Below are 14823 nucleotides of genomic sequence, written 5' to 3' on the forward strand. Positions count from 1 at the left end.
TCATTAAAGCCAGGTATTGGTTATAAATCTATTGGGTAAAGACCTAATTGACCTCTATATTTTGTTTAGCATCCAATTTGTTTTAACAGTTTGTCAAGTTCAATTTTATTTTTTGAATATTTTGTTCATTAAATAAGGGAATGAATAACTCAAAAAATTTTGACTGCATGCCTACTAGGGTACCTAATGAACATTAATTAAATTGAATTGCATTATACTGGACTAGCTAATCACTCTGTTGATTACATTTAGGTTGCCCATTTCAGAGGCCTATTATAAGACACAAAGGAGAATTTAAGGAAAATATTTTGTAAATCACAAACTGCTTTATAAATGTCAGTAATTATTATTATTATCATTTCGTGTCATTACTTTTAAAATTGCACAGTTCCTGTTTTCCTATTTTCTTTCTAAGACATGGGAAGATGATAAAATATATACATATAACGAATACATTTTGAGAACACATAAAACAATACATGAAGAAGTATATATTAATTTGGTAGAAAATAGCATGCCAGGTATCTGAGTCACTTACTAGTAAAGAGCTATCAGGGCTTTGTCAACATCATAGATACAAGGCTTACCATCTAGTTAACAAGAATAATTAATTAAAATAGGAGCCTAACAGATAGTGCTTCCTCCTACCCAACTGACCTGGATTCCCTAACACCTATGATTCACTAAGCTGGCCCTGGGCTTGGTTTGTGGTACTTGTTGCAGCTACAACCATTCCTAGTTAAAGCTTTTGCAAATACTAATGGGCCCAGAATAAAGGCGTGAACAGAATAGGGTCAGGTTACTAGAAGGGCTGCTTAAAGATGTTTACTTTGAATATGGTTTTGAAGGAAGAGAGAGACATGACTTAACAGATCTCATTTTTGATGAATAGATTACAAATAACTTCAAATTAGACAACTGTACTTTTATAGTGGGAAGAACACAGATTTGAAGTTAAGAAGCATGGATTCCATTTTCAGCACTGCCCCTCACTAACTATATGGTCTGGACTGATCAAGTTACTTCTTCATACTTTAGTTTCCTGTCTATAAAATGAAGAAGTTGGATGAAATAAAGGCTGAAGATACTAGCTGTAAAAATGTTATGATTCAGTACTATAAAGAACAAATTTTTTAAGATTTTTTTTCATTGTGAATTTAACAATTATCAACAAAAAAGAACTATTTCAGAATACAAAAAAGATTTACATGTACAGTTTTTAAATTGTTTTTAAATATATTTAAATTTAACCCAATATTAACAAAATTGCCTTGTTTTTGTGTGTCCCCCCAAAAAACTACTACTTCTACATATTTTAATGTTTTCTTGTAGCTTCTCCCTTCCTTTTTTCATTTTTCATCTCCATCACTAACTCAGTCTTAAGTACAATCAAGCAAAACAATTCAACATATTGACCATATTTGAAAATGCTTCTTATACTATGCTCCTAGTGTCTCATCTGATCATCACTCCCTAAAAACCAGACTTTACATAATTTCTCTAATAGGGAAAAACTACTATAAGCTAAGTAATTTATTACAATTATCCTTTTTATTTTTGTTGTTATTAGCTACAAGTTCAAATCTATTAGTTTGTACCTTCATTTATTACATTCATTAACAATCACCAGTAAGATATAATCCAACAAGATATTTTTTATATTTCCTATTAGGAACCTAACTCACTATTTTCATTTAATGACAATTGCATTAAGTTGCTGGCCTTGTTTGAATTTAGTTATTATCCTTTGCAATAAAATTCTAAATAGGATCCTAGCTAATGAATTTGTTGTTAGTTATTGTCTTCTTTGGACTTATAACATAGACAAGAAATTTAGGGTTAATACAGTGACTTACCTATAAAGCCTGGCTAAAAGAAATATTTATATTTTTTGATTTGTTATTTATAAAAATATCAAGAGATAGTGTGGTACAGTAAAAAGAAATTAGGGTCTCGAGTCAGAGGCCCAAGGGAGATCAGATCCTAAATCTGCCACTTAATTCCTGTGTGATCTTGGATGAATTAATTAATCTCCTTGAGCCTTACTTTCCTCATCTATAAAATGAGGGGATTAAACTCAATCTCAATGGCATTTGAGGACCCTTCAGTCTCTAAATATGTGGTCTTGTACTCTTGTGAATTATTTAAAACACTCAGATTGGCAATATGTACAGACAACAATGAGGGATTCTAAAGCCACTTTGGAGCTAAAATACAATATGGTGTGTTGTGTGTGTGTGTGTGTGTGTGTGTGTGTGTCTTAAGATTTCTTTATCTTATATAATTATGTTAAGTGTACAGAGTTTCTTTTAGTGTTATAAAGTAGATTACAAGGTTAGTGTTCTTAAAGATTTTTGAAAGCTTATGGTATGTAAGGAAAAGTAACCCTCAATTTTTTTTCCTCCCTAGATATATTCCACCCTTGATATGGGGGAAAAGTGGACATATCCAGACTGCTTTATATGGGAAGATGGGAAGGGTAAGGTCACCTCATCCTTATGGCCACCGAAAATTCATCACCATGTCAGATGGAGCTACTTCAACTTTTGACCTTTTTGAACCTTTGGCTGAACATTGCATTGGAGGTAAGCCAAACTGGTTTGGATGGTTGTGTCCTTACTTAGAATGAGTGAACTATTGAACAAGGGAAAATATTTTTGCACATCCTATAAGGCAGTCTTTAATTACAAACTAAAAGTCTCTTATGAAACACTGTGGTAGAGAAGTTGAGGAACAGATCTCCTGGATTATATGAGGAATCTTTAAAATTATTAAAAATCATATGGTAAAAATATTTGTGTCAGCCCTTTTGGTAGTGGCAAAAAAACTACCACATATAAGGATGGCTACATTCTGATGTGTGTATATGCTCATTATACTTCAGTGCATATAGAGCAATTTGCCTTTTTCTGATCCTATAAATAGAAAAACTGCATGTAAACCAAATAGATTTTTCAGATCAGGATTAGCCCTAGACAAAACTGGGGGAGGGGGGAGAGGAAAGGTGGTATATTTTGAGTATTCTTTCTAGGGTCAATCAGTAGCTCTGCTCTCTAGACACTGATTTTCATATATCTCCTCTAATTATGGTATCAGCCTTTATGATTCTTGAAATATGCTCTCATCTCTTAAAATGACATTTGCCTGCCCTATACTCTAAACTTTATCATGGATGCTCATAATATTTAAATTGGAAAATGACAACAAATGTGCCAAGATAGAGGTCATTTGAATTCTCCAGAATTACCTACCTTATTTGCTTCAGATTCCACATTTTGGAAGCTTGCTTTGCCTGCCCATAAGTTCACTAGCATGAGATTGTGTTAGTTTATTTCTCTAAGTGAGGAATTTGAAAGTATTTCTTTCTTTGTGGCATATTTTTACTTCCTAACTTATTTTACCTTATGCTTAAAGAATAGAATTTAGTTTAGCCAGCCTGCTTTGCCAACAAAAAAAACAGCAGTGAGGGGGCAGGAAAAATGAGTAATACTAATAATTTGGTTATGATTTTTTTCCTTTAAAAATGCTTTTTTTCCAAGCTATTTCTTCTTAGGAAAGGATGAAAATGGTTCAAGGATATTGTCAGTATATAGTTTATCTCCCCCACCCAAAAAAAAGACCCCTCAGATATCAAAAATAGCTCTTATTAAGTTATGGAAAGAATTCTTGTCAGATTTAAGAAAAAAAGCCCTTGTTATTAGTCCACTATGGCAACATTACCATAATGAAAGGGTAAACAACTTATTATATGGAAAAACAGAGCAGTATAGTGGAAAGAGAGGCTCTAATTTGAAATTTCAGTTCCACTACTTACAAGCTATGTGACATTGGCAAGTTATTTATGTGAGCCTTAGTTTCCTCCTATGCAGATTGAAAATAAAATTGTTTATCTGGCCTATCCCACAAGAGATACATGTATATATGGATGTGTGTATATATACTTATATATGCATACATACATATTTGTATGTATATTATATGTTAAATTTAAACTGTAAAGCACTATACAAAGTAAAGTAGATAATATTATGATTCATAGACAAGCATTTGGCGAGTTCCTCCTTCTAAGGCATTTGGAATTAAATTCTTTTTCAGGCAAGGTGATAAAAGGTGATTGGGACTAGGGTAACCCTTCCATTTCCTGACAAAATTGGATTTTAGTTTTTTCATTTAGCATATCAACATTGATCTAGTGTCTTTGGATTTCTTCTTTCAATCTTTAGATGATGTCACAATGGTGATTTGCCCTGGAATTGCCAATCATAGTGAGAAGCAGTACATCCGAACCTTTGTCGACTATGCCCAGAAAAATGGCTATCGATGTGCTGTGCTGAACCACCTAGGTGCACTACCCAATATTGAATTGACATCTCCGCGAATGTTCACTTATGGTAAGGGCAAAAACATGTCAAGTATGGCTAGTCTGGTTCTTGTTCTTGCCATACTAACTTACACTATAGTAACAAAATTATACTATAGACCAAAACCTCTTAAACTTTGGGTCATGACCTCACAACTGAGTGTGAGGGTAGCAAAATTATGATTTATTATCAGTAAATGTTTGATTTGCTTACCTATTTTGTAGACTTATATACCTGAGGTCATATAAAAATTTCTTGGGCTAAAAGGGGTCACAAAGTGGGCAAGGTTTAAGAAGGAATGCTATCGATGAACAGATGGAGTATATCTTTAATCATTTCTGACTTTCATAGCCAAAAAATTGCAATGTTTGGAAGAGGAGCAGGAAAAATGACAATGCATTGTAAGTAGCTACTTAAGGAGAGCTTTAAATCTGCCTTCCCATCATGGCTATAGCTTAGTTTTCCCGTCACTTTTAATGGTCACCACTCTGAAATGAAGCCAAAATTGTAAATTGTTTGGCACTATCCATGGCTTATTGCAAAACAAAGTCATTGCCCTAAGCCAGATGTTTAGCTCCAGGATAAGATTTCTAAGGGATTATTTTATCAACTGCCAGCCTTGGGCAGAGAACTGTTCAAACTTAGGAAGTTTCTGACCTCATTTGAGGTGAAATGAAACATGTCTCCATTTGATCTGAGCTCCCTAAAACTTCATTAGATCAAATCAAAACCTATAAATAAGACCTTTAAGACTACAGAATCATAGATTCTCAAGAATTCAGAGATAAAGATTCCTTGGAGATCATCTAGTCAAACTTACATGTGTTTAGGAATCCCTTCACAAAATCCTTTGACTATTTGTTTCCTTATCCTTCCTTAAAATAAGTATAAGAATACTTAATAGTATCCACCTAACAGGCTTATGAAAACCAAATAATATAGATGGAGGGAGAGAGGTAGGAAAGGACAGGCACTCAGAGATGCTATTATCCACTTTCTGCTTGGTGTCTCAGGAGATAGTTCAAATTTCAGTAATGTTACTTAATACCTTTATGACACTGAACGAGTCACTTAATCTTTCTGGTCATTTGTTTCCTCATCTGTGAAATTAGAGTGTTAGACTCATAGTATTTAAGGTCCTTATCTTTTCAGTTCTAAATCTCTGACTCTAGGGATAATTCACTGTCTCAGAAATCTGCCAATTCCACTTTTCCATAGCATTAATTATTAGGTTTTCCTTCCTAATCCCCTTCCCCTTCCTCGCCCAAGACTGATTGAGCTAACATTCACCTGTCTCCCTTCTATTTTTGCCTCCTAGGACCAAGTTTAAAAGGCTCTAATCCCCTTCATCTCTTGATAATCTTTTAAATATCTGACATTTCTCCTTCTGTCCAAAGAATTTTTCTTTAGATTAAACATAAATGAATAAATTAATGAAAACAGATTTTTAAAGTGCTTACTATGTGCCAAATACTATGCTAAGCTCTGGTTATGTAAATACAAAAGCAAATATGCCTCTGTCTTCAAAGGACGTATATTCTTATGGAAATTTATGTTACAACCCATAAAGGAGAAGTAGACACAGAAGGATATGGTGGTCTGGAAAGTTATTGGGATGATGAGTGAAGGGATAGAATAGATTGGCACACCCTTCCTGGAAGCAGTCACTTTTAATTTAGCCACTGATGACAAATGGCCAGGGAATCGAGTAAGACATGACTGAACTCGACCTGCCCTGAAACTGTGGGCCACACAAGGCCACACCACTCAGAACAGAAGGGGCACAGGGTCCAAATTGAGTCACTCTTCCTCTGATAGGATTTTCAGTCCCTTCACCATCTTGGCTGCCCTCTTCTAAATGTATTCAAACATGTGAAAGCAGGGTGGTAATTGGAAAATGTTCTGGATTCTCATTCATAGAAACTGAGTTTGAATAATTTCTTCATCTGTAAAGTGAAAAGACTAGACAAGATGACTACTAAGGTTCCTTCTAGTTCTGAATCTATGATTCTGTGTCAATATCTTTCTTAAAATGCAGTACCAGAGCTAGTCTGTCCCTGTCAAACAATCAGGACTCTAGCTTTCTGTGTTCTGGACACTGAGTATTAATTAATGCAGTCTGGCATCTCATTAAGTTTTTTTGACAGCTATATCACATTGTTGAATCCTAGTAAGCTCAGTTAACTAAAACTGCCATCTTAATACTTGTGCACTGATCCTACTTTACATTTACTTAAGTACTTTGGAACTGTAATCTTAGTAATCCCTAATAAATGTTATTTTATGAAATTTAGCTTGTTACTTTACCTTGTCAAGAACATCTTGGGTTCCAGTTCTCTCATTCAGTGGGTAAATTAACTTCCCGAGCCTTGTGTTATCCATAAATTTGATAAGTATGACATCATTCAAGTCATTGCTAAAACATTTAACTAATAGTACTAACTAAAGTACTAGAGACCTATGACATTCTACTAGAAACTGCCTTCTAAGGCAAGTCATTGACTCTTTGGCCAGTCTGGTGAGGCCTTCAAGCCTTGTAGTTATCTCAGAATAATGTTTTTAAATGCATAAAATAAAATACATAGGATAATGAAGGAAACTAATTATGCTAAAAGATAGTTATCTAAAAAATTTTTCTTTTAAATTTTATAGATCTCTTGTTAAAAACACCTGGGGACATTAGTCAGTTTAATTTTAATTCTTTTGGTCTGGTCATACAAGCAATTTAGAAACTACAAAGTTTTACTGCCATCAAGCCCATATGTATTTTGGTTATACCACAAAGATCTGTCTTGTCTTCTCTCTCCCTCCCTCTCCCCCTTCCTCCCTCCCTTTCTCCTTCTCTCCTTCCTTACCTCCCTCCCTCCCTCTCACACACAACCACCTCATCAGCTACTTAAGAGTTTACATCCAGCCCTATTTGTTTTCCTGAGCTTTACTCCCATGTCACCCAATTACCTTTTAAGATTTCAAATTCTGAACTTCCCAGATATTTCAAATTCAAAATGTCCAAAACTGAACTCATCTTTCCAACCAAACTTTCACCTCTACCAATCTTCCTTATTTCTGTCAAAGGCATTGACCTCCTTCTAGTCTCTTAGATTCAAAAGCTCAGAATTAATTTGCATTCCTAAACTTCCCTCACCCCACATGTCCAATAAGTTGTCAAATATTATCATTTCCACATCAGTATCTCCTTTCTTATCTGACCCTTTCTACTTAAATAGTCACCACTCCAAGTCAGGCTCTTACCACTCCTCATTGCAATTATTGCAGCAGGCTCTTAATTGCTTTCTTACTAGTGCAGTCTATCCTATACATTACTGCCAAAATGATTTTTTTAATGCAAATCTGACTAGGTCACTCCTGTCCATCAACTTCAGGGGTTCCCTATTGCCTCTAAGATAATATGTGATTTCTTCTGTTTAGCTTTTAGCACTTTACAATAATTCACTCTCAGTCTATCTTTCTACTGTCATTGAACATATTCTCTCCTCCTACACTCTAGAACCAGCCAAACTGGCTGCTCTGCTTTTCACCCTCCACCTTTCATCTCTGCTTGTGCATTGGCCATCCCTCAAGCCTGGGTGCCACCTTACCTCATCTTTGCTCACAGAATCCTTTTCTTTAATACACAGCTCAAGTCCCATCTTCTACATGAAACATTTCTTTAATTCCCTGAACTACTTTGTATTTATTTCTATTTATTCTCTTTAAATTTATTTTACATATGCTTAGGGATATACTTCTTGTCTTCCCAGTTAGGATGTCAGCTCTTTGGGAGAAGGGCCCATTTTATATATTGTCTTTGTGTGCCCAGAACCTAGGACAGTAAAATGAGGATCTTGAATTAAGATAACTCTGAGGTCTCTTCTAATTCTTAGTCTAAGACATTATTATGTTTATGACATGTTCATTTTACCAGTTGTACAAAGACGAACAAGGCAAAACCCCTTCCTTTATAGATCTTTTAGTCCAGCAGGAAAGATCAAATTTACAGAAATAAATATAATGGGTTTTTTTCTTTTTTGTATGGACCTGTTTCATCTGTATGGGGAATTTTTGATATGGAAATGCTTTCCTAATACAGATTGATAGCTTCTTTTTGATTTTGTATTTGAGAGACTTGCCAAGGATATTGAGATTGTCATTTGTTAAGAGGCAGGATTTGAACTTGAGTTTTTCCAGATCCTAGATCATCTTTCTCTATGCTGTTTCATCCAGAGTGATAAGTTAAATGTAATATGTCTGAAGAAAGATATTAGGACTTGGATGCCTTCCTGTTTCCACAGTATCTCAGCTACCTCCAAACTACCCTTGCAGAGCCTTCCTCCTACTGGTGAGTTCTTTCCAGTACCTGCCTTTTGGGTAAAGGTCTAGACCAGCTATCCCTTATTCCCTAATGTTCCCTTCTCGTTCTTCTCCTCTTTTTAAATGTCTGCCTTTTTTTCATTGTCCTCCCCTGTTGGAATGCAAACTGTCTTTAGTCTTGTATTTCTAACCCAGTGCCTAGCACTGTAGCCCTTGCATAGTGAGGACTTAATAAATACTTGCTTATTTATTGATTGATTGATTGTCCTTATGGCACAAGCTCATTGTGAAAATATTTATAAAATATTTTTGCTGTATATTTTGGATATTACTCTTCTATTGAAAGAAAGAATAGGGAAAAAACTTAAGCATTTCCATTGATTCCTTTCAGCTCTATAAAGTTCATCTTCTACTGCTACTTTTACTTGTAAGATGAGATGGTAGAAGAGAAACCAAAACATAATCTTGCGCATATTCTGAGAAGATAAAAACATGTCAAAATGACTTCAAGCAAAGTGATTAAGAAACCCCAAATGTAGTAAACATTAACTTAGTCTTTAAAAAACAACTAAAATGAATAAGGTGGATTTAGATCCTAATGATCTTTTAATACAATGAATATTTTTCAATTAAGGTTACCTCCAAGAGTTGCCCTTAAAAAAAATTTAAAGAGCATTGCACAAAGTTTTCTGCTACAGCATATAATATCCTTTCAATTACACCTTTACGCTATTATTGTTCTCAGTTTCACAGTAACAAGAAATGGTATACTTACTTGAAAAATCAAAATATGGTCTGTGTAAAACCTAACACAAGTGAGCATCTATAAACATTCTTAAGTATCAAATTGAATAGCCATCCAAGAAGATCATGTGTGCCATAATAAGGGCTTAACCCATTTAAAAAAATGTACTTTGTACTAGAGACCAAAGATTAGATGATGGAATTTAAAGGGAAGGAAAGGAAAATATTTACTTCCTCCTCCTTCCTTTAGTTTTATGTTTCCTAACCCATATTCCCATGCCAACCAAAACAGATACTTACTCTGCATTTGTACTTAACTAAGTTTGGCTGATAATAAACCATGAGACATGAACCAGGAATGTCTAGGGTGGTCAGAAAGGCCTGAATTCAAAACTGGCCTCAAACACTTACTTGCTATGTAACTCTGGACAAATTACTTAACTTCTGTTTGCTTCAATTCACCAGAGAAGGAAATGGCAAAGTACTCCAATATGTTTTCCAAGGAAACCCTATGGACAATATTGTAGTCCACAGGATCACAAGGAATCAGACATGATTGAATGACTGAACAATGGCAGCAACAAACCACTAGAATAGACTTTCTGCTAGCGTGTCCTTCACTATTTTTATCCTGGTAAATACAACAGAATTTATGCACGGATCATATCTCCCCAGGACAGACTATCCAGGTTCTCCATTCTTTCTTATCCCTTGAAGTTATTGGTGGGAATTTTGATTTGCTTCAGTTAATTTTTGAAATAGTACTCACTCAGCCTGGTCTCCTAGATAGTTAATGGTTTAACTTCTTTCAGCTAGGTTGCTCTTTAATTTTTTTATCATTTTTGTGAATTGGATAGTGTGTCCGAAACCCATCTTACATGATCTAAGCAAGTTGAGCAGACTAAAAACAAAGTCTAAAACTCAAGATGAATAATAGATCCACTGCAATGTGATTTCCAAAACAATCATTAAAACAAAAAGAAAATAAATGATATATAATACCATGGCAAAACCAATATATATTAATTTCAACATCTAGATGGGATGGGCCACTTAGCTACAAAAAGATGATGCAAAAATTTGAGAAATTTTATTTGAAATGATTTTTTTGGTGAATAATGTAGCTTTTCATAGGAACAGTACAGCAGCAGAGATATGTTGGCTTAATTTATCTTGTTTTTAAAACTTTGGATGGTGTTTGGAATATACAGCATTTCCTATCACTTGATCCTGAAAAATATCTAGGAAAATAAAGAATGTGTGTTTTGCTTTCTTTTTTTTCCAAATGCCTTAAGCAAATAGTCTAATAATTTGTCTGAAGATACCCATAAACCAGAGACATTAACCATAAAACAGATTGTAGATTATTAGGGTAACTGGATCTGGATTTTTTAAAATTGTCTTTAAAAGTATAATTTTAGGAATGAGAAAGCAAGATATCACTGTACATATCAATAACCAGAAGGTTTCTAGGTTTGGTCTAGATTCAAGAAACTGAGAAGAGAAGCTTGTCTTCCCTTGTGTATCATATTGAAAGGGATAAAAATATAACCTGACTTCTCTTAAGACCATGAGCCTATTAAGTACTTAGCAGTACCCATCCCTAACTGAAACACTAAGCTAATGCAGGTGCTCTATAGGGATTTAAATGGCATTACTAATCTTATTTCTAAGCTCTTCATTTTTGGCAAAGCCAGAGAGTGGACAGAGGGCAGTATTCTGTTCTGGTGGCTAGAGGATCTTTTCAACCTCCCATCAAGCACAGTACTAAAACTTTTTTTTTTTTTGAGAATTTTCTTCTACCTACTTTAGGGATCTTCTCTGTAAAACCAATAAAGCTCTACTAAAACAGTGATGTTTTAAGCCATTATTCACATCAGTTATATAGTTTGAGAAGACATCTTATTCCAAGTTGCTGCAAAAGTACATTTTAGGAACTACACATTGCTTTGACCTCTCCATTTCCCAAAACATAATCCTTTTTTTAAGGCAGATAAATAAATTATGAACAGATTCACTATCATCTTGTCATCTTAGGCATTTTAATGGATTCTGGCCTGTTGATTCCTGCCAGTTTTGGTTTGTAGAAAGGAGTACAGGAGAATAAGCATGAGCTATACTTATTCATCTCTTATCCGTCTTCTGCTTAGTGGCTAGGGTTTGGTTATACAAGTGCAGGAGGGAACCCTGAAAAGAGAGCTGGATTTAGTGCCAGAATCAAATCACAAAATATGAGGGTTGGAAGGAACCTCAGAAGCCATTTAGTCCAATTAACACTGAAGCAAACATTTCTTCAACTATAACTCCACCAAGTGATCACCCATGCTTTGCTTGAAGACTTCAAGTGAAAGGAAGACTAATTACAACCCAATGCATTTCTGTATAGATCTAATTGTGAGGAAGATTTTCCTTACTTTAAACCTAAATTTGTATCTGTAACTTCTATCTATTAGCCCTAGTCTTACCCTTTTAAGGCAAGCAAAAGAAGTCCAATCTTTACATTAGTGACATCCTTCAGATACTAAAGACAGCTGCCATATCTCACCCTAAGTTTTTTTCTCCAAGCTAAATGTTCCCAGTTGTGCCAGATGATTTTCACATGGCATGAACTCAAGAGGAAGTATGTTGCCCAAAACTGAAAATAGTACTTCAGATGTAGCCTAATCAGGGCAAAGGATAACTGGACTATTCACTCCTTGGCCCTTTAGCAGCACAACATGGCATTAGCCTCATTGATTATTATATCTTATTGTTGACTTATATTTGAATTTCTGAGCCACTAAGACCTTCAGATCTTTTTCCGAAAAATTGACATTTAACTGCCCCTTCTAAGTGTGATGTTAGATTCAAGTCTATTAAATTTCATAATTTATACTTGACCTTGTATTCTAGGCTTTCAAGATCTTTTTGAATTCTGATTCTTTAATCCAGTATCATTCTGCTCATTCTGTGTCATTCTGCATTGATAATAAGCATGTCAACCTTGTACTGATAAATCCAAGTCATTGATAAAAATGTTAGCCATCATAGGGTCAAACATAGATCCCTAAGGCTACCCTATTGATGCTTTCTTTCCAGTGACTGATTTCTCTTTGGGTATAATCATTCGAACAATTCCAAATCCTCTTAATAGCACTATCATTTAGTCCACATCTCTCCAGGTTTTCCACAACCATAGCAAGAAGAGAGTTCATCAGATGTTTTGCTAAAAATGTGGATAATTCTTTTTAAAAAATTCATTTGGCATGACTTGATCTTGAAACCATACTGGCCTTTTGTAATCATCGCTCCCTCTGGATGTTTACCCCTTTTAATAATAAGATCTATCATTTCACCAAGAATCAAATATCAGACCTGTAAACTTATAGTTTCTATATTCTATTCTCTTCCCTTTTTAAAAAAATGGGCAGCATTTGCTCTTTTCCAGTTTAATGGCACCTTTCCTGGTTTCTGTGATCTGTCATAGGTCATTGATAAGAACTCAGCAAATACACCAGCCATTTCTTTCAACATAACACAGGATATAGTTTCTCTGGATTGGATGACATGAACTGATTCAGGGGAGCAAGATTCAGTCTCTATTACAATGTATATATTGATCTTTTAGCCATTTTCATTCTGTCTTTTTCAGGCTAGAAATCATTCTCATTGGCAGGCAAAATAGAAGCAAAGTGAGAATTAACTAGCTTTGCCTTCTTTTCCTAAGGAGTTACACAATCCCTTCTAGCCTGAGTAGCAGCCCTATCCTTTCTTTGATTACATTTTCTCTAATAGTACATTTTTAAAATTTGGTTAAGTCAACTTCCCCTAGAAGCCTTGGACTTCTTTGTACTTCTTACCAAATTTAAGCACTCTTAATATAATCCTGACAGGACTGTGCCATACTTTGATTTCATCTTCAGTTACTTGCATGTCTCTTTGTAAATATCTTTTTAAAAATCTCAGGTTATTGGTGAGTTTAAATACTAGCTCTGCTCCCTTACTGCCTATATGACTGAGCAAATCATTTTCCCTCTCTAAAATTAAAGGGTTCAACTAGATATTATAGAAGGTCCCTTCTGGCTCTAAATCTATGATCTCTTATGATTGAACTTTTTCCCCCACAATATGACTTGTATAAAACCTGAGTATAGCTTATAATCAATATTTGTTTACTCATATATTGTTTTCCTTTCAAAGAGGTCTCATTTTAGGGTTGGCACCTATACTTGGCCCAACAACATACTATTACTTTTGTAGGGACAGTCTAGATTAATTATATCAGGCTGCTGCTTATAGTTTCCTCCAACATGCTCAGACTTCCTTAAACTTCATCTTTTTTCCTGAGCTGAACTAACAGGGCTAAAACAGACATAAACAGTTCCAAACTAACCAGGTACACAAGCATATACCTAAAACTCCAACTCCTTTCCCCCAAAACCAAATTACCTGTCTACCGTCCTTTAGCTCACAATTAAAGCCACCTTCTCCCCTGGCTCTTAGAGGAAGTTTTTCCTTTGCAAGAGCTAGTAAATTGAACATATCCTAGGCCTACTTCTCTAAGAGAAGTCCTCAAGAGTATTAACTTAGCTTTTATTTTTATTGGTATGGTATTTGAATAAAGATATTTTACACACACACACCCCAATAGGGCTCCATGGAATTGTTGACCCAGAGGGATAGAGTTGTAGAGGGGAGCATGTAGTCTTAAGAGAGCAAAGGAAAATAAATTTAAATCCATCAGCTCATTCCCTGTAGCTATCTGGTCTTCGGATGAATTATTATTATTTTTTTTTTGCACTGGAATGGGAGCAGAGTTGAAAAAGGTACCTAGTGGGTAGAACTACTTGATATCATATGGAAAATGAAGATATTAATGATCATAAGGATCCAATAGGAATGGAAACCAAAATGGCCCAGGAAAGTGGATTATTCATTTTATATTTAATTCAATTCAACAAATATTTTGTCTTACTAGTTTCTGGACTCTTTTATTTTATTTTTATTACTTTTCTTTCCCAGTTCTGCCTATCATAATCAACTCCCCCCAACTAGATACTCAAAACTACCACTTGATTTCCTTTACCCAATTTATATAAGAATATCCACGTATATGGTGTGTGTGTTTCACTTTGTTGTCTTATCCTCCATATTTACGACCCAGAATAGCCACTGTCATTCTGAAGATAACATCTCAGTACCTTTGAACACTAATATGTTAAAGTTAAATAATGCTTTTTCCTACTTGCAAACAGTTAATGAGCCCATAAGGCCCTTTCTCTTTTTAAATCTGTAATAATTAATTAAATCTGTAATTCTCTAAAGTTCAACTTCAAATGTGATTTCTATAGCTTCCTTCCCTGTCTTAAAACTCAGGGAAAAAAATCATTTCTACCAAGCTTCCCTATAAAAGTGAGAGCACATAAGA

General features: G+C 34.8%; 1 protein-coding gene across 2 annotated transcripts in view; it reads left to right on the plus strand.

Moving 5' to 3' along the window:
* Positions 1–14823, plus strand: part of ABHD2 (abhydrolase domain containing 2, acylglycerol lipase) — a 125855-nt gene that overhangs the window by 79201 nt on the left and 31831 nt on the right. For both annotated transcript variants that reach the window (XM_051981081.1, XM_051981080.1), the window contains 2 exons: positions 2410–2585; positions 4224–4391. In XM_051981081.1, the coding sequence (XP_051837041.1) occupies positions 2410–2585; positions 4224–4391 (344 nt within the window). The remainder of the gene's footprint in view (positions 1–2409; positions 2586–4223; positions 4392–14823) is intronic.

The sequence above is a fragment of the Antechinus flavipes genome, chromosome 2, assembly GCF_016432865.1.
Source record: "Antechinus flavipes isolate AdamAnt ecotype Samford, QLD, Australia chromosome 2, AdamAnt_v2, whole genome shotgun sequence".
Lineage (NCBI taxonomy): Eukaryota > Metazoa > Chordata > Mammalia > Dasyuromorphia > Dasyuridae > Antechinus > Antechinus flavipes.